General features: G+C 37.7%; 1 protein-coding gene across 24 annotated transcripts in view; it reads left to right on the forward strand.

Annotated features, from left to right (window-relative positions):
• The window catches only part of OSBPL6 (oxysterol binding protein like 6), a 203,493-nt gene that overhangs the window by 137,881 nt on the left and 45,426 nt on the right, over nucleotides 1–20,186 (forward strand). For 14 of the 24 annotated variants that reach the window (XM_054478704.2, XM_063647656.1, XM_063647662.1 and 11 more), the window contains 6 exons: nucleotides 1,050–1,172; nucleotides 4,340–4,393; nucleotides 5,429–5,542; nucleotides 5,659–5,829; nucleotides 9,086–9,218; nucleotides 11,771–11,874. In XM_054478704.2, the coding sequence (XP_054334679.1) occupies nucleotides 1,050–1,172; nucleotides 4,340–4,393; nucleotides 5,429–5,542; nucleotides 5,659–5,829; nucleotides 9,086–9,218; nucleotides 11,771–11,874 (699 nt within the window). Of the gene's footprint in view, nucleotides 1–1,049; nucleotides 1,173–4,339; nucleotides 4,394–5,428; nucleotides 5,543–5,658; nucleotides 5,830–9,085; nucleotides 9,219–11,770; nucleotides 11,875–12,456; nucleotides 12,550–17,071; nucleotides 17,147–20,186 lie in introns of all 24 variants that reach the window. The other 10 variants (XM_063647645.1, XM_063647641.1, XM_063647644.1 and 7 more) reach the window with 2 other exon arrangements.

Consider the following 20,186-nt stretch of genomic DNA (forward strand, 5'->3'; position numbering starts at 1 on the left):
TACAATATGAGTTTAGTCAGAAGAAAGCTTGCAAAGATCTGCACTTATTAAATGTTTCCACTTTCACAAGTTATAGAGAATATTCTTCATCATCCACACGTACACACACAGTAAATCAAAGGTGAACACAAACTTCCAAATAAATCGAGCCAGAAATAAAAATATTATTCTTCCAGAGGTATTATCCATGGGTGGGGCTACTGAAAATAGAAGTGCCACTAAATACAGTGGATATCTCTCTAAGAACAGAGAGAGAGCTCTAATGAATATATTTACACATAGATGGAGATTATTTTCTGGAATATAGTGGTCATCTAACTTTCTCTGTGAGTCAAAAGCCACAGGCATTAGACTTTTTATAAGAGCCTACTAGTTTCTCCTATTATTCTAAACATTATTCATAAACAGTGCTAACTTGTTGAATTGCAATTCACTACTAAGAAATGCAACCCAGAGGCTCCCAGGGGCATGTGTATCTTTGAAAGCATGAAGTTCTTTGGTGTGTCTTTGGTGAGCAGGTGTCTTATGTGCACTTTGGAATGCATGCAAACCTCCCCGAGAGCAGCCGTGACCACAGCACTGTTATTCCCTGTTAATAGCAGGTTCTGAGCCACTTGAGAAAACAGCAGCCTTTCCATTTCTACACAGAAAGCCAGGCCCACACACTAATTGAACATTTGTCATCAAAGTAGTCTTATTTTGCAACTTTAAAGTGCCTCTGTGTTCAGGGATTCACTGTCTGGAAAAATGCATTTTAAACATTCTGAGTACAGGCAATCTAATTTCCGTCCTACCCCAAACAGACAAGGTGGCTCCACTGAGCCTCTGATGGGCCCCACTTACCTCTAGGTCTGCCTGGGAAACTCTTTTTAACTTCAGTTAAAAGTGCATAGCTGTGTTTGATGTTAGAATTTGCTCCGGAATGTTGTTCATCCTTCTTTCTGGTGGGCCCAGTACTGCTTCAAAAGCAACTTCTACTTAAGAATCTGCTTTAAGTGTGTCATCAGGCACTGAGAAACATGTGATTTGTTTTTCTTCTTTTCTCTCAGGAAGCTGACAGCTGGGAAATTATAGAAGGGCTGAAAATAGGCCAAACCAATGTCCAGAAACCAGACAAACACGAGGGCTTTATGCTGAAGAAAAGAAAATGGCCTTTAAAAGGCTGGCACAAGGTAACATTTTTATCATATTCAGGTTCAGATCATCTTCATAAATAAAGAAGATCTTATTTGCTATCATGAGGTGGGAAACTAAGAATATGGTAGTATGTGTAAAACTAGCTTTTTTTAACTTTTTTTTGAGACAGAGTCTCACTCTGTTACCCAAGCCGGAGTGCAGTGGCATGATCTCAGCTCACTGCAGCTTCCACCTCGCAGGTTCAAGCAATTCTTCCACCTCAGCCTCCTGAGTAGCTAGGACTACAGGTGCATGCCACCATGCCTGACTAATTTTTGTATTTTTAGTAGAGACAGGTTTTTGCCCTGTTAGCCAGGCTGGTCTTGAACTCCCAGCCCCAAGTGATCCGCCCACCTCAGCCTCACAAAGTCCTGGGATTACAGGTGTGAGCCACCACACCCGGCTATAAAACTAACTTTTAAGGCCTTATTTTAACCACATGGGTTGTAGTCTATTATAGTTACCAGGGACTGAGATCTGTAATATACATATGGAGGGAAAAAAATACTTGATATTTAATCCAGTTGGTATATATTGTTGTCTGATTTGCTTTTTTCACTTAAATTAGTATAGATAAGTTCTCATTAAATACTCTTTGAAATATGAGGTATTTTAAATGCATGCATGTATCATTTTGGATGGATCTATATTATATATCCCACTGCTATCAAACTAATTCCCTGTTGCTGGATATGTAAGACATGCCTTATTTTTTACTATTGTGATGTGATGAACATCCTTACACATGAACTTCTGTTTAGTTCTTTGGGATACATTCCTAGAATTATTGTTACCAGTACAAACTAAAGCTGGAGGTCGCTGATCCCAGAAGTTTGTTTACTGCTCTTTAAAGGCTACAGTTTATTCCTCTCCTTCCTCCCAACATCGTTGTCCTGTCTCTCAGTTTTAATTATGGAGAAAATATTTTTTACTGCATTTTACCATTACCCAAATAGCAAGGATTCTGTCATACTAAGGAGGAGAAAGTTGCCGTACATTTTCAGTTTAAACTATTATTTTTATTTATTTACTTATTTTTTTTTTTGAGACAGAGTCTCACTCTGTCACCCGGGCTGGAGTGAAGTGGCACAATCACGGCTCATTGCAACCTCTACCTCTCGGGTTCAAGTGATTCTTCTGCCTCAGCCTCCCTCTGGAGTAGCTGGGACTACAGGCACACGCCACCACGCTTGGCTAATTTTTTTTATTTTTATTTTTAGTAGAGATTGGGTTTCACCATATTGGCCAGGCTGGTCTCAAACTCCTGACCTCATGATCTGCCCGCCTCGGCCTCCCAAAGTGCTGGGATTACAGGCGTGAGCCACTGCGTCAGTTTAAACTCTTTAGTGGGCCACCCAGTATCCTCTTTGAAATCAGTGGAAGAATAAATCTATATATTTGGCACATCTGCACGTGGATTTCATCTCAGGGCAGATAAATTTATTGGCCCAAATGGCCAGTGGTGGCTGCCCATTGGCTCAATGCAGGGAGATTATGTATGTTAACTTCCTTGAGGAAACATTTTATGTGTTTTAAGGGAAAAACTTAAAAATGAACACATGGGAAATGTTGCCCCGGTCCCCTGTCTCCGAAAGTTCCTTCTTCCTTGTCAGAAACGATCTTTCCTGAACCCATAATATTATCGTAGTGCCAAGGACCTGTCCCCACTGTCGTTCTTCCTGAGATTTTCGCCAACTGGCCATCCTCCTTCCTACAATCACCATTGCCTTTCATCCTTTGTGTTTCCCCAAATTGATGGCCTTGCTAATCTCTTTCCTTATGATATGCTATAGGTGATCTCTGCTGAAATTCTTTGATAGACAGAAATGGAAACACAGGAAAAAACGGTCAAAGAAACAAATTTTGTATGAATTGATAACTTTAATTTAGCGCTTTCAGTCCATGTTTCAACAAAACTGGCTGTGGTTTGGCAGCAACTTTCTAGACCGTGCCTTTGAACATTTTGCTACATAAATAACAGAAGGGCCTGCTTTGCATTGTTGTCTTTTCTTCTGATCTCTGCAACCACCATGTGTTTATTCAGATGTCAGCCCATTTGATTGACCAAGTTAAGGACAACTGATTTTAATCAAGTGTTTTTCAACCGTAGAAACTCTTTTTTTTCCAGTGCTTACTTCTTGTCCTGCAGAGCCCGTAACAAAGGGTTTACAGTGGCCTTCTGTGAGTCCTGTGCAGAACTCATAGGGGTTCTCTGTGCAGAACTCACAGAAGGCCACTGTACTCACAGAAGGTGGTCCCGAGGCCTGACTGCCTGCCATCTCAGCAGCTAAGAGGTCCCAAATCACAAAAAAACTTGCCAGCAGAGTAATTTTCCAGGAACAGAAAGATTCCTTGCATCTGTAGAACTAGAGGGCACAGGACCCATTCTTTGACCAGGCCCTGGGAGCTGTTTGTTCTCTTGTGAATTGCCCATGGAAGAAAAATCAACAGCTGAGAGTTCCTGAGTGTTTGTAGAGCAAAAAGGGCAAATCCATTCAGACCGGACTAGGATTATCTTGGAGGAGACAAAAATTGCCAAAAACCTCTCTCTTTTTTTACCCTTAATGTAGTTCAGAAATAATATTCAACCTCTTTGATTAATGGTAGAATGCAAACATTTGCTAACTAGAGATGCAAGCATATTGCTAAGTCCACTTAAATGTTCCAGATAATTCATTATTCATAGATTCAGTCCACTGGCTTCTGTAATGCACATGAACGTTTTCTGGAATTGTCTATGGTATCCAGGAAAAATTCAGGAGTTTATATTCACGGTGAAAAATTCCCTGTAGACCTGTATAGAGCTCCTTACAGAGTCACTGTGATCATTTCTCACTTTGAAAAACATCCCAATGTGGTTCATTCAGGGGATTGTAGCTTCAGGTCCTCAGATTCCTTCCCTGTTAAGAAAAATCATGGTGAAAAGACTCCATCCCCATTGGATTATGTATAAAGAATCTTGGTAGGTTAACAGTATGGAACTAGAGCTCTTATCTCCTTACCATTTAATGTGACTGACGGTGGCCAAATGCACTGAATCCAGATACATTAAAATGATCAAACATATTGATTAATAAATGCCAAGCAACATTAGACCCACATTTGTGAATGTTTTGTACAATTCAAAATACAGACAGTAACTGGGAGTGTTTGGTTCTTGCAGCGTTTTTTTGTCCTGGATAATGGAATGTTAAAGTATTCAAAGGCACCACTCGATGTAAGTAGCACACAGGACATGTTTCAAAGATTGATTTCGAATTCTGCTTGAAGTGAGTAAACACTGTAATTGTACAAGCCTTGTGCCATAGTTACCAGCTTTGTGCATGTCTGGGCCTGTAAGATTTCACAAGCTCCCAAACCTCCATGTTCTAAAGTGTGTCAACCTAGTGCATGAAGATTTAACTATTTTGATGTGTGTTATTAAAAACAGAAGCTTAAACCTTAAAAGTGACACATGAGTAAAATCACCTTCTGTCACTTGGAGAGAAAACGCAAATAGGCTTTTTTCCTCCATCTCCCAATAAACTCTGTTTTATGTGTGCTGCTTTGTTCTTGTCAATGTCCTTTTAAAAACTATCTTACAAATTTTATTTCTACGTCATACATCTTTTTATCTTGGAGATCCCAATTCACAAAAATTATTTCAATTGTTTTTATTTAGTATACAAAGGAGTAGTTTGCATGTAACACTGGAAAATTCCTTCCTTCATCATTGTGGTGTAGGGGAAGTAACAGAAGGCTCAGGTTTCAGTTTTGTCCCCATCCCTGCCATTGAATCAGCCATGTCCTTGATCAGAGGAGCAGCCAGAAGGAAGAGCCGGCTGCTCCCTGCTTTCTGGTGCCAGCTGCCCCGTCCTGCCCCAGCAGCTGTCTGCCAGCTGATTACTCAGGGATGTTCTGGGTTATACGTCAAAGATTGACCGCAGTTATTTTAGGACCACTAAAGATGTCCTTTTGGGAGAATATAAGCTGTGAAATCTAGAATTATGAAGAATTAGTATTACATTCTATGCCAAAACAGGAATAAGATGAATAGTCGTATTCATAAAAATTGATGTGAAGTCACTGCAACATCAACTGTCCTAGAACCTAATCCATAGAACCTTAACTATTTTCTGTTTGTTAAGGAGGTATATGTAGTATTCCACTTCTCGTAGATAAGTTTAAAGATTACCTTGAGTTCACTTAAATCCAGTACAGAAACATCAAATCATATATCCTTTCAGCCTATTTACTAGTCTTTTGATTTCAGATTCAGAAAGGAAAGGTCCACGGGAGCATAGATGTCGGACTCTCAGTCATGTCAATTAAAAAGAAAGCTCGAAGAATAGACCTTGACACAGAAGAGCACATCTATCATTTGAAGGTGAAATCACTTTTCAACAGTTTCTCTGCCATTATCATGGGAAACCATTTGCCTACACCAGTGGTAGGCAGGAGAGTGATTTTACAATTACTTTCTCCTCTCGTTCATTGTTTTAGGTGAAATCCCAGGACTGGTTTGATGCATGGGTCTCCAAACTGCGACATCATCGGTTGTATCGTCAGAATGAAATTGTGAGATCACCAAGAGATGCTAGTTTTCACATATTTCCTTCAACGTCCACAGCTGAATCCTCACCAGCTGCTAATGTTTCTGTAATGGATGGAAAGGTATGACTTTGTTCTATAAAAACCAGCCTGAAAATTGCTTAGAAAATTATGCAAATTTTGGCCAGGCACGGTGGCTCACGCCTGTAATCCCAGCACTTTGGGAGGCCAAGGCGGGTGGATCACCTGACGGCCAGGAGTTCGAGACCAGCCTGGGCAACATGATGAAAACCCCATCTCTACTAAAAACACAAAAATTTGTCAAATGTAATGGTGCATAGCTGTAATCCCAGCTACTCGGGAGGCTGAGGCACAAAAATTGCTTGAACCTGGGAGGCGGAGGTTGCAGTGAGGCAAGATTGTGCCACTACTGAACAGCCTGGGCAATAGAGCAAGACTGCATCTCAAAAAAAATAAATAAATAAAATAAAAAAGAAAATTATGCAAATGCATAACTGAGTCTCATTTGGGAAAACCAGAAAGAGGAGGTTTGCTTTGTAAACTAACACTCAGAAGACAACAGTGACATTTGGCATGAAAGTTAATTGCAAGTCTAAATTAGGCAGAAATGTGGATCACCAAGAGAATTAGCAGTTATTTTTCCCTTTTATGAACGGACTACCTTCTAACTTTATGTGGCTTTGTAGGAATACTAGGAAGTAAGTAAACATTTATTTAATCAACATTCAGAAATCAGGTGCCTTCCTGGATGGTAATAAGAAAACCTCAGTCTTGAAAATGAAACTTGCTTTTGTGTCTTGACCTATAATATATACATGAGAGGCTATTAAATTTCTCCATGAAGTAATTACATGTGAGCTCAAGAATGTGACAATAATATAAGTAGTAGCCTATTTAAGTGATCAGGCACTGCGTTAAGCATTTGGCACTCATTCGTCTCTAATCTTTCAAATAACCAAAGTTCAGAGACAGTAAAAAATTTGTCCAGAAGTGACATAGCCATTAAACAGATGAGCCACGATCCAAGCCCACATCTGTTTCCAAAGTCAGTGCCCTTTCCATTTTTACCAGGTGCCAGACTAAGGGAGGCTGACCTTGTTCTCTGGGCTGAAATAAGAGTTCACTTCTGTGTTGATGAAAAGCAAGAGATGTTGTTTGTTAAAAAAAATCAAGGTTAAGTCAACAGACAGGGAAACAGCTGTTTCTGCCTTTGATTCAATAATTAAGTTTCTGGAAACCTCGCCCCACTGCACTGCGCAGGGGTGCTCCGCCTTCACATTTGGCACCTGGAATTGAGGGCAGAGAGGGTGAGGAAGCTGGCTGCCACAGTATGTTGTGTTCAAGAACGTTCCAGTGAAGATTCTGCTTTTCTTTGTTTGCTTACACAGGAATGTATGTCATACATACATCGAAGTTTCCTTTGCAAACCATTGAAAAACCTCATAGAGTAACTGCAGTACTAACCAAATCAGATTAAATGAAACATTACTATATTCAGTTTTTGTTATTTTAATGGAAATTTTTGATAGATCCTATTAACGATGTTAAAATAATCTCAAACCTTACATTTATTTATTTACTTATTTATTTATTTTGAGACAAAGTCTCACTGTGTCACCCAGGCTGGAGTGCAGTGGTGTGGTTTTGGCCCACTGCAACCTCCTCAACCTCCTCCTCCTGAATTCAATTGATTCTCCTGCCTCAGCCTTCCGAGTAAGCTGGGATTACAGGTGCCTACCACCACACCCAGCTCATTTTTAGTAGAGACAGGGTTTCACCATGTTGGCCATGCTGGTCTCAAACTCCTGACCTCAAGTGATCTGCCCACCTTGGCCTCCCAAAGTGCTGGGATTACAACCGTGAGCCACCACACCTGGCCTTAAACCTCACATTATTCCATTCCGGTTGCAGCCTTGCCAAGGACTATTTAATTATCTTTTTTCTAGGAATAGGGTGTTGGATTAACCCTAATACCAACCAGTTCTGCAATAAAAAAGGGAACAAACCATCTGGGCAGGGCGTCAGGAAGGTTGGGAACTTACAGATGCCCAAGATAGTGCCGAGTTTCTCTGGACTCCTGTGTTCTCACCAGAGGGCAGACTGAATCCTAGATTTAGTCCTTGTTAAATGAGAAATGTATTCCAAATAGATCTTTAAAAAATATAAATTTTTAATTCTTTGGTTCATCCAGCTTCTGCCTACATCATTGGCACAGAGTATTGATGAAAATATTTTATCTCTTATTTATTAAATTATTAAAATATTTATTAAATTTATTGATGAAAATATATTATTTTCATCCCTTATTTGTTAAATAACTTGGGTGATATCTGAGAATAGAAGACTAAAATCAAATCCTCCCCACTGTTTGCCTTGGAATAAGAAAGCTCTTCAGCTCTGGGTTTCAAAACAGATTTATTGCTCTGGTTAATGACATACCTCTAAGATCCGCTCGGTGAAAGATTTCCATTACATTTATCAAAATGCAATAAAGAGTGAAAAGAGCTTTTTATCACTTTGCCTGTCTTCTACATATCAAATTATGAGACTCCTGAATGTTAATTAGTTTGTGGCCCTCTGTGAGTAATAAATAATGCTGGGTTTGCTAAGAATGTGTATCATTCACTTTGTAATGATTTAGAAGAGACACAATTCAGTTGTAGTTGGATATTAAAGTCAACTATGAAGTTTTAAAATTATTTCAGTTTTTTAAGAAATAAGTTTCTTCTTTTTTCACCGTTTCCTGCAGTCACCTTAGTATCTATATACTTAATACAACTTTCACTTATTTCACATAAAATCTTTTTAATGAAAAGTCTATAGATAATAACTTTAATGGAAAGCTATAGATAATAACTTGCCATGACTGCCTTTTTATAAATAATTTCCAATATGAATTCAAGGCATTGCAAGGTTGCTTACTGGTGGATAATGTATTTAGGAATCACATGTGGTTGAGGAGACCTTGAGTGGTCATAAGAGTACAGAAACCTTTTGGGAAGGAAAGACCTTAAATCATGAGTTAAGAGTACTGAAGTAAGGACACTGCAAATACAATTTACTGAGCGATTAAGAATTACTGGGAATTTGAGTTGGCGGGTCCTTGTGATTATGAGATACAACACACTTAAATGTTGTCCTTCATTGAGTGATGGAGATGGCAGCTTAATGAGGGGTTGTTGTTTAGGAATGTCACCCTCACTGGGCACAAACCACACTTAGCCAAGAGGCTCCTTCCATGTTTTGAGTGTGCATTTTCTTTCTCTCTTTGTTAATACGGCTTTGAGGATACTTGTATTTTTTTAGTCATTGAAATGTACTGTTTCATAACCATACAATTCATCTTTGTTTGCCATAGATGCAACCAAACAGCTTTCCATGGCAGTCGCCTTTACCATGCAGCAATAGCCTCCCTGCAACCTGCACGACCGGCCAGAGTAAGGTGGCAGCCTGGTTACAGGACTCGGAAGAGATGGACAGGTGTGCAGAAGGTTAGTTCTTGCCCAGTGTGGCCTGAGAGTAGCCAAAACCAAACAAGAAACAAAACCTAAAGAGGTGAATTATCAGTGCTACATCTTTTACCCTGATTGCCTTGATCGTCTTGACCTTTCCTTGCTCTTTCTCCCCCTTGTTCTTATTTTTATGCGCCAGCTCCTTCTCTCTGCCATGACTCAGGCTCCTTACCTGCCAATTTTCTTGCACCCTCACAGCAGTTGAATCTGATTCTTGCCTTTCCCCTGACTTCTACCCACTTCAGCCTTCTCTCCTTGTCTTTTCACCAGTTCCTTCTGGCTTCTTTAGCTCCTGGATCCTGGGGCAGTCACACAGAGGAGTAACCCCCAAGGAGAGCCTACTCTGCCCATGGCCCCAGAATCACTGCTCTGTCGTCCTCACTAGGTCACTTCCGCAGCTGCCTTCTCTGCTGCTCTGTCTCGCCCATGGAGCAGGTGTATGTTTCCTGACAACTCGGCAATAAATGGCAAAGTTGTAAAATGCTGCATCTTATATCCACAGTTACCTGTTAGTGTGCTCCACTATGGATCAGTGATTCAATATTCTGAACCAATACCTGCTTCCCTCATACTGCCATCTCTGAGCCTCTTCATCTCTTCTTACCTTCACCTTCTTCATAATTAGCCGGAGCACAATGGTTCAAACTTGATCTACAGACCATTTCCATTCTATGAGACAGTTTTCATTTGACCTTCAAAACCGAGAAAAACAAGGGCAATGCAAACAGTGTTTCATAAGGCTCAATTAGTTTATTTTTAGACGATCCTAAGATGATATTGGGCCTATTTTTTTCAAATTATTTTTTCTTATAAAACTATAATAAAAGTAGATATTAGATCACTTTTTTGTGTTCTCACTTAAAAAAATTAAAATTTGGTAATCTATGTTAGTCCTCCAACCAAAAGAATTTTTTCTTACTCTACCAGTATGTGGACTCAAAGTATGCAGCATTTTTTGTCATTTTTATCAGCCTTCTGAGATACTCACATCCCAGACTTTACGTGAAGGTATGATTTCCTCTCTTTCTTATTGTAAATAATAGAAGTGACAAAGAATGATGTAACATGGTCCAGGTGAAGGCTCTAGCAGGGTGATGAGACATAGCGCAATAAGTATTTCTTAGAGACCATTTCTGGCTTTCATAGAACTTTCTCATCTACCATCTCAGTAAGCAGGTAGGAGAGCTAAATACTACTATCACCATTTGACAGGTAAGGAAACTACAACTGAAAAATCTAAATTGATGTCTCCTTACACTTAGTTTTGAGTCCTTGGCCTTAAATTGAATTATTCACAAAGTTCTGTTTTCATTCTGTTAGAAAAAGGATGATGGTTTTCAGCCCCAATTTCAGATTTCTATGCTTATATAGCACCATTTATATAGAATAATCACAATTATTAGGGAGTATGAATGTAATATTTCCTGGATAGAAAGCTCAAAATGAAATTTTTAGCAACTGACCACAAAAATAAGAAAAGTAACTCAATATTCTTTTTTTTTGGGATGGAGTCTTGCTCTATTGCATAGGCTGGAGCGCAATGGTGCTATCTGCAACCTCCGTCTCCCTGGTTCAAGAGATTCTTCTGCCTCAGCCTTCCAAGTAGCTGGGATTACAGGCACCCACCATTATGCCTGGCTAATTTTTGTATTTTTGTAGAGACGGGGTTTCACCATATTGGCCAGGCTGGTCTCGAACTCCTGACCTCAGGTGATCCTCCCGCCTCTGCCTCCCGATGTGCTGGGATTACAGGCATGAGCCACCGCACCCAGCCCAATATTCTTGACCATGTTTAATTTCACATATTAAAGGTCAGTTTCTTTTTAAAGAGTGATATTTTATTATATAGATTTTTAAATATTCTCTTGTTCTAAATGCACCAAAAAATTTAAAAGAAAACTAAAAGTCATTTCTTCATTCTAAACGTTAATTCAGACAGAATGAGTTGATGTCCAGGTGATGATGATGTTGCTGGACCAGCGAATGCACTTTGAAAATCTGATTTGGTTAATATAATGTCTCTAAGAAATTTTAAAGTCATTCATTTCAACTTTGTTAGTGAGCTAAATTATAGAAAATATGTTTAACTGATTCTGTATTCCATCCTATTTTTCTGAACTTGATTTTAACACTACCCAAATTCCAGATAACCATCTTCTAAAGCATGTTAGAGGAGCAGGTAGACAAGCTCCTAACAATGAAACCACAGGACTGCTGAAGTTCACTTGAGTGTGCTTCCCATGTGGCAAAAGCTATCAGAGCAGAAAAGGGATCACATACGGTGTAACTGAGAGTTTTGTGGTTTCTGCGCTAATAGCTGTTAACTTATAAGAGTGAGCTTTGAAATGTAATCAATGGTTTTTGGTTCTGCACCAGAAAAGAGTCTGTTTTGTTTCACCTGCCGGTATCTTCATCATATAAACATGGATCTGCCTACTCATATTTGCCATAATGTGCATTGACCCTTTTATTACCATCACCACCGCTCCCTACCCAATTTTAACATATTTTTATTTCTGATTTCTTATTAGATCTTGCACATTGCCAGTCCAACCTTGTGGAACTTAGCAAACTCCTGCAAAATTTGGAAATACTTCAGAGAACTCAGTCAGCACCTAACTTTACTGACATGCAGGTAAACATATTCCTGCTGCTGGTAAAAGGACTTAGGATATTAATTTATAATCTTTATTGGGTTGTTCTATGAATATATAAGGTAACATTTAAAGATAAATAACTACAATACGGACATTCGTTTATATCCTGGAGTTATTTTTAATATTTTTGAATCTCAGTGTCAGAGTGTTAATGAAGATGATTATTTTAAAACATTTTACATTTAAATACACACTAACCAGAAGAAATACATTCAGTATCTGAATTATTCTTCCATGTTTGTGTCCTATTAGAAATGGTAGCTTTGGAGATATGCTTTAGATACTCTCAGAATTATTACTGTCTTTTCATATAGAAAACAAAGCTAGAGATTTCTAATCCTGTATTCATTTTGTTTATCAGAAAAATATATTTTAAAATTAAGTTCTTATCTCTGCTTTTTAATGCCCACTATGCGTCTGATATGCCTTTCTCTCCTGGCTGGTTTGCTTATAGGCTCTAACAATGACCCTTAAGTAACTTGCTGTGCTCTTGTCTATACCTGTATCATCTGTGTGAACTTAATAATACTTTGTTGCTTTTAACTATTTGTGTAATGTAGGCTAACTGTGTAGATATTTCAAAGAAAGACAAGCGGGTCACAAGACGATGGAGAACAAAAAGTGTCAGCAAAGATACAAAAATACAACTGCAGGTACAGATTTTACTTTTCCTTCATTCATGTTTCTACATATTTTTAAATTACTAGTCTTTATACATCAGTTTATGGGTGTTAGATTGAAAGGGCAACTTAACTGCTTTAAAGCCAGCACTTTTCAAACTGTTACATTATCTAAAATAGTGGGAAATGTCTATATTTTTCTTACTCTGGCATAAGTGAGAAGGATTTAAAAGAAAGGTTAAAATTACACAATATGTGTTCAAAATGGCATTTTTATTCACAATTATAGCCTTTGAACCCTTAAAATATATTTTAACAAAAAGTTACCTTAAAAATCTAGATTAAAAATCTAGTGGGTTATAATGAACACTCATTTAAAAATACTAGATTTTAAAAGGGCCTTTTATGCGTCAGCTTTGTCCAAATGTTTTCTATCAAGAAAAAGTGTAGGAGGTTCAATAGATTAGAAATCAGCAAACCCAGATTCTAGTCTAATCACTGTGATTTTCTGGCAGTATAATTTTGTACATTTCTGTTAACTTTCCTGAGCTTTTGTTTGCTCCTGGGTAAAGTAATAGAGTTTATTTAATAAGCTCTGAATTCTCTTTCAACTCTAAAATTCTATGATCCTACAAAAATAGATATTATTTGGCTTTCAACAATCACCTTAAAATCTGAACTAAATTCTGAATAGCTTGTAATAAATGTACTTGAAATTTATTTGAAATAAATTATGTATTTGAAATGAGTACAGTGTTTTTAAAGTAAGATCCTTTTATATAATTGTGTTGCAGTGATTAAAAATATGGTAGATTATGTCATAAACCATATTACTTTTAGATCTTTAAACTAGAATCTCCATTATTCTCATCCTAAATGCATATTATAAATGGCCCTTGTCCTGCACAATCAAGATTAGACTTTATGATTTGGCTTTTTAAAATTATACTACAAATAAATTTATATTCCAATACAAAGGTAGAAAGAAGTACTTTTCAGAATTCTTCAGTCCCTTCTGAATAATTAACAAAATAATTCTTCTCTAATTTTGACTTCATTAATAACATTCTTCATATTACGATTCTGACTGTGTAAATAACAAACTTGCTTTGCTTGCTAATCTGATATATTTGAAAATAAATTTTCATAAGCACTAATACCCACAGTTTTTTTATTTATAATGTCTACATTCAATAAACACAACTTTTTGTGTTCCTTTGCTCAGTATGTTTCTGTGTGTTTTCCCTTCTGTTCATAAAATTAATACTGTAGGGATAGATGTGCCAAGTGATTTCACAAGAAAATTACTTAAAATTGCTTTTGGCAGTTGTATTGGTTTTGAACTTGTGAGTGTCTAGTTTTGTTTGTAAGTAAAAGAATAATTCCTCTAAATAAAATAATTGAAGAAGGCCTGCATCACAAGAAAGAACCCATACATTTGTTAATAGATATTGTTTTAATCTTGTGTCTGTAGTGTATGCTATTGACCACATTCTTGTTCAGAGCTGTTGTCCTGGACAGGTTGGTTCTCAGTGAGTTGTAGTGCAATGTCCCAGCTACCTTGCTGCATCTAGGAGCTCCACTAGAGACCCCCAAATCACTCATTTTTTTTTTTTTTCTGAAGGACACAGAATGCAACTGGGACTATACCACCTAGCCTCTCAGCCTGTGGTTTTACATAGACAGAAAAGTTATGAAGATTTTTTTGAGTCATCAGGAGAAAATGTCCAAAAAGCTAGAAAATATTCATTCATACTTCCGCCACATCTTTGGGTGGTTCATTTGTTTTTAAATTTTTATTTGTGCCATTTCACCTTGTTTGTGATTTTGCTAAGGGTAATAAAATGGCCTTTGTAATTCTAGTTTAGTTATTTTTGAGGGAAATTGAAATCATCTCATCCCTCAAAGACACTCAAAGACAACTGCCTTTTCGAAGTGGGAGATTTAATTCCAATTCCAAGAAGAAACAAGTAGACAGTAAGCTGTTAATCATTCCCAGAGAAACTCCACTTCCACCTGGACTAAAACAAAAGTTATTTTAAGGGGAACACAGCAGAGCTTGGTCCTATCTGTGGACCTTTTCTGCTTGCCCAAACCAACAGGTCTTGCAGGAGCCTCAGGGTACTCATTCTCTACTACTGGGAAGTTCCTCCAAGATCCTTCAAAATTCACACTTGGCTAGGGAATCGTAAGTTCATCTAGGATGAGTATGACAACATGAAAATCTTTACTCAGTATTTTGCCTAGAGAGAGGCATAGCATCTAATTTTGCTCTAGTGGATTAAAGATACCCACCACTTTCTCCTACCTCATACCCAGCTTTTTCCCCTCCTGTTTTAAATGTTTTGATCATGAGAATTCTATCTAATGAGTCCAAGTATTTGTTTTGAGTCAATGATCATCTCACCGCTCGAACCACTTTCGCTGATGTTGCAGCCAATATGAGAAGCTCTCAAGCGGTGAGAGCTCATTTTCTGTCCCCTCTCTTCTTCGTAACTAAGTACAACAGCCATTGTGAAGGTGCCCAGACTGTCCAGTGGTGGTGGTTGTGGTATTGTTGCTGCTGTTGTTGTTATCAATGTTGTGTTACTGAACTTTGTATTCAGTATTCCATAGTAGTTGTCATTTTGAAAAAATTATAAAATAGATCATTAAAAAAATTGACTGCAAGAAAGTAAAAATGAAAAACATGTTATACTGGATGTTTGACTGCTTATTTTTGTGTAGGTTAGATTGTGCTATTGATTAAATGAGAAGGTTAAATTATAGACTGGTATGGCCATGTTTCTACTGGAAACTATTGGGCAGTTGGCCTCAGAAATCCACATTGTACAACTCATGAAGTCAGCATTTGTCCTAGAGGGTTCTGTGGAGATTACTTTTTAGAAAAAGGATTTCTTCTTACCTCCTAAACTTCAAACTTCCTGGTTCAAATAAAAATCTCAGTACCATTATGCAGTAACAATTTGGCTGTGTTTTAAGTGAAGTAAGAGGAAGGCAAGAAGGAAATAATTTTGAAAGAGCTGTTAGATCTCCTGTGTTGCTTGTAATATGAATTAAATACTAGATCCCTGGATGTTGAAGGGAATGAGGAATAGTAGAAAGTACATAGTAGCAGACAGATGATCTTATGTTGCTCCTGTGTAGCTGTCCTGCATCTCATAGATGCTCAAATTACACTGAAGGGTGAGAATAAGTTCTTCCCCCTTTTACTACATTAAGTAGAAAGGATTTTGTCTAGAAAATTTTTTTTGTGGAAAACAGATTATGTGTGTATGTATGTATGACAAACATATACATATATGTATGCAGAAGACTTATGAAGATGGAAAATAAATAAGATCGTAATTTTGGAACTTTTTTGAAGATTTAGAGGTAGAAAAAGTTTAAATATTTTTCTGACGTCCCAAAAAAACTAAAGCAGTCCTACTGTTTCTTCAATTTGGGCTGTTAGGAGATTCTAAGAAAGTATATCTTAATTATTTGGAAATGGAATTATTGCTCATGGCTGGGCAAGGTGGCTCATGCCTGTAATCCCAGCATGTCAGGAAGCCAAGGTGGGAGGGTCACTTGAGGCCAGGAGTTCAAGGCTGCGATGAGCTATGATTGTGCCACAACACTCCAGCCTGGGCAACAGAGTGAGACCCTATCTCAAAAAAGAAAAAATAAATATTGCTCACAACCTTGAGGTGTCAGGGTCTGTCAGATGGAGGCAAAGTTGAATGATTAGAAGGAAATATCATCATCCCTTAATCCCATCCACCAAAAAGAAGAAAACAAAATGAAAGAAAGCTGTAGGATTCTTCTACCGGTTTGTGCATAGGTGCACATTACTAAATGAAAACTATGCTTTCAGGTTTTCGTAGTTGATTTTTATAGGCATCGTCCTCATCCACTGAGGAACTTAAGTTTTCTTTTCTGATCTTATGGGGTCTGGCATCTTCCTTGGAAAATTCTTAGACTTCAAAATCCCAGCACTCTTACTGATGTTGAGTCCCAGATAGTGAGCTGTGTAATAGGAGATTAAGTAGGAAGTTGAAGAACCCTCATACCCTTCCCTTACTTTTTTTCTTCTAGTAAGAAATTAAAAAAACAAAAAAATTCTGTCTGGCCATTAGGAGGCTCTAATTACAACCTGTTCATTTTAGCCTTCCCACATTATTTAATCAGTTTTTGCTGAACTTACTTTTTCCTTGCTACCATTTATTGAATACCTTTTGACTTCATATAACATGATATCATATGAATAAAATAGTATGCGTATTTATTTTACCTTAAAATCGCAGGCTGTCCATCAGTTTATAACTCCATCTCCTTTTGGGGTGTGGGTTATAGTCAGCAAATAGAATTCAGGTGTTTGAGTAATGAGAATGATGAACATTTCTCATAGCATGAATGCCCCTGTGAGCTCTTTTTGATGCTGATTTAAGAAAAGTCGACTTCAGTTAAAAACTCTCCCTCTCCTTGTCTGATTATCTTTCATCCTCCCATCTTCCATCCTTTCCTCCCCCATCCTGTGTTTGCTCCCCTCTTCTCTTCTCCCATTCACTGTCAGGAAGGGCCACCTGCGAAGGGCCAGTTCAGCACAACTCGGCGCCGGCAGAGGCTAGCGGCAGCAGTGGCTACAACAGTGAGTGGATTTCAATCTCAAGTGGAAGTTTAATAAGAATGAGAACCTGCGTACAAGGGTGACCCCCCTGTCCTGATGGTGCCACTGGTGTGTGATGGCATCACCTGTAGCCCAATCATGGCAGCATAGCTTTCGCATGTTCTCTGGCTGTCTTTGCATGGCAGGAGTCGAACACGGGTATTCCTTTTTACAATGGAGAACTATTATGTAATCTAGTTCTTTTACTATATGTGAAGACATAATTTAAGTCAAGTTTGCAAAATTGAGTACAGTGCCCCATGACGTGAGCTTTCCTTAAATTATATTGTTTTTTTTTTCTTTTTTACCATACTGATATTGGAACTTTTGCTAACTGATTTCTCTTTTCCTAAGAAAAGTCATGTTACTACAGACATAAATTGTGCTTTTTTTTGTAGCAGTGTGACTATTTGAAAAGGATGTGAGAATAAAGAAATGAGAGGGTAAGAAAAGGTGAATTTTGCTGTCATCTCTAAATGGCTACCCAAGTTACACTTAGCAAGGGAAAATTGTTTTCTGAAAAGAATATTGACATGAAAATTAGAAACTGTAGTGTGGAAATGACAAAAAATAGACAGTTTTAGGGTATTTAAATCCATATCTAGAGGTTTTTTTTTCTAAGAGAAAATAGAATGGATATAAGCAGAGTAGAGAGCATATCGAGGTAGATAAGGCAAACGGATAGTGAATGACTTCTCTACAGAATATAAAATAGAGTATCAAAACACAAGAACTCCTTGCTGGATAAAAGGCAATTATAATATTTGTTTAATCATGAGCGCCTATGAACTTCTTAAAATATAGATTACTGAGTTAATAGCAATCATAGATGTTAGTTTTTTGGCTATTAGATAATATTTCCTTAATTAACAGCAGTCTTGCTGTCACTAAGGGTGGAATGTATTTTAAGACTAGAATTGCTGAAAAAATATGAAAAAGTTTTGGCTGCATTACAGGAGAATGGATGCTGGTATGAGGATTGGTGGCTTTCTACTTTATGATTAGTAATTGGCTCTTGCCTTATAGCTGGGTGTTTAGCTAGACTGAGAAACAAATTTGCTTTTGATTATGAAATGAACCAGTGACTTGGAATTTATTAGGGAACTGACTCTTAAACTCACAGTTTTGTAAACATTTGAACAAACAAATTATTGAAATAGCTTTCATGGTCCATGTATATCTTATGCATGTATTCAAATGCAGATGAATAAATCCCTTGACACTGATGTGGTAACAGATTCTGACAATAGATGCACATATAATCAGTTAAATATTATTAAAGGTAATTTTCCATTTATAAAATTAAGAAATACACATGGTTATTAGAGAGAGAACAACATCTTAGTATGGAAAGGAACAGTCCATCATTTTATGAAAACACTGTTTTCTTAAGCAATATACATCTAAGATGGCATGCAGAGAAGTGATTCTGTCTCTTCTGTGTTCATTTTTTAAATTGTGGATACATACAGTGAATATAATAAAACTGAGATTAGTACCTATTTGACTAGAATGGGTTTATATTTTTAAAATTGGGAGTAGAAGAGAAAAAGCCTTTAAAAGAAGAAATCATTAATGCCCACCTCCCAGGGTAGCTGTGACTATAGAAGTTACGAGAAAAACTTCATGGCATGTAGTAAGAAAAGCTACTGGCAACATTTAATAAGGTATTCAGGAATAACTAGGGGGACTGGCTACTCCAGGATCTATAGCTTTGTCTCCATACCAAAATGCAGCAACATCTAGCAGATGTTTCAGAAATTTATTCTTGATGACTCTTAGCACTAGCATTCAGAATAGCCAACTCACAGCAGCAGCCAGACCCAACAGAACAGGAGACTGGAAAAAGAGAAATACTGGCTGTTCCCCATGGAAGAACATTGAAGATCCCAATGCAATCAGTACCCTCAAAGAATCTCTGTACACATAGTGCAGAATAGCAACAGCAGGAGACTTTTCCCACTGGCTCGATGAGTCCTGTAAGCATAGTATCTAACTTAGACCTACTGTGTAGACTTTCATGTCTACCATTGCTGAATTTCACTGTCAGCAACTCCATTGTCAACTCATTTCATTTTTGACTTCTTCATGGACAGGAGTTAAGAGCATCTCCTAATGTCCCCATTCCAAACTTCAGTTCTTACTACCAGAATATTCTAGGATCAGGCTTCCCTCCTTTCACAGGACTTCAAGTAAGCCTTGGATTTCTTTCCTGCACAGGGTAGAAAGGCCCAAATTGAGTGTTGAGGGTTCTCAGGTATAAACATGGAGAGCTGTAGGCAGCTCCCACTCCAACCATCACTGACAGAGAAACCAGTTACCACTTAGATTTTTGAATCCCATAATACCCAAATTGATGAATAAAAAGCTAAGTAAATAAGTCCCCAGTCTGAACAGATATTCAATTAGGGTTAAATTAATACATCCCAATTTGTATTCTCAATTTCATTTCATGAAGTCCTCAATTAAAATGGCCCATTCCACGTACCTCTTTTTAACAAAAAAAAGCATACCAATATATAAACATTTTCAGTCAGAAGTATATGAAAATTAGTTCTCAATTTCCCAGGGAACCATCTGATTGCAATTTGAATGGAACATTCAAGTCTCTTTCCCTATGGGTAATATGCAAAACCACTTTTACTGTTTTAATAGCCAATTTAAGTTTCCATTATGTTCAAAATATAAATTTGTAACTTACATTTTTCTTCTCAGCATCTGATTCCAACATTTAATAGAGAAATAATAATTTATCTCAGGTACAAGTCTGGGTCCTTCCTGGACTCCCTGGGTTTTCACTGCATAATGGCCTCCTATACAAGCTTCCCGCCAACTCTCATGACCCCATTCCTCACCCGCTCGAGGAAGAGGCTCCTCTTCCAAGCCATGTGAGTCCTTGGAGTGTTGAGGGCACCTGAATGCAGATAAAATCCTTTTCCATGATCCTCAACATATTACCAAAGACCCACATTTATTTTTTTAATGCTGTTCTAGTTCCTTATATCAGAAAACTGTACCATTA

The sequence above is a fragment of the Pongo pygmaeus genome, chromosome 11 (assembly GCF_028885625.2).
Source record: "Pongo pygmaeus isolate AG05252 chromosome 11, NHGRI_mPonPyg2-v2.0_pri, whole genome shotgun sequence".
Taxonomy (NCBI): Eukaryota; Metazoa; Chordata; class Mammalia; order Primates; family Hominidae; genus Pongo; species Pongo pygmaeus.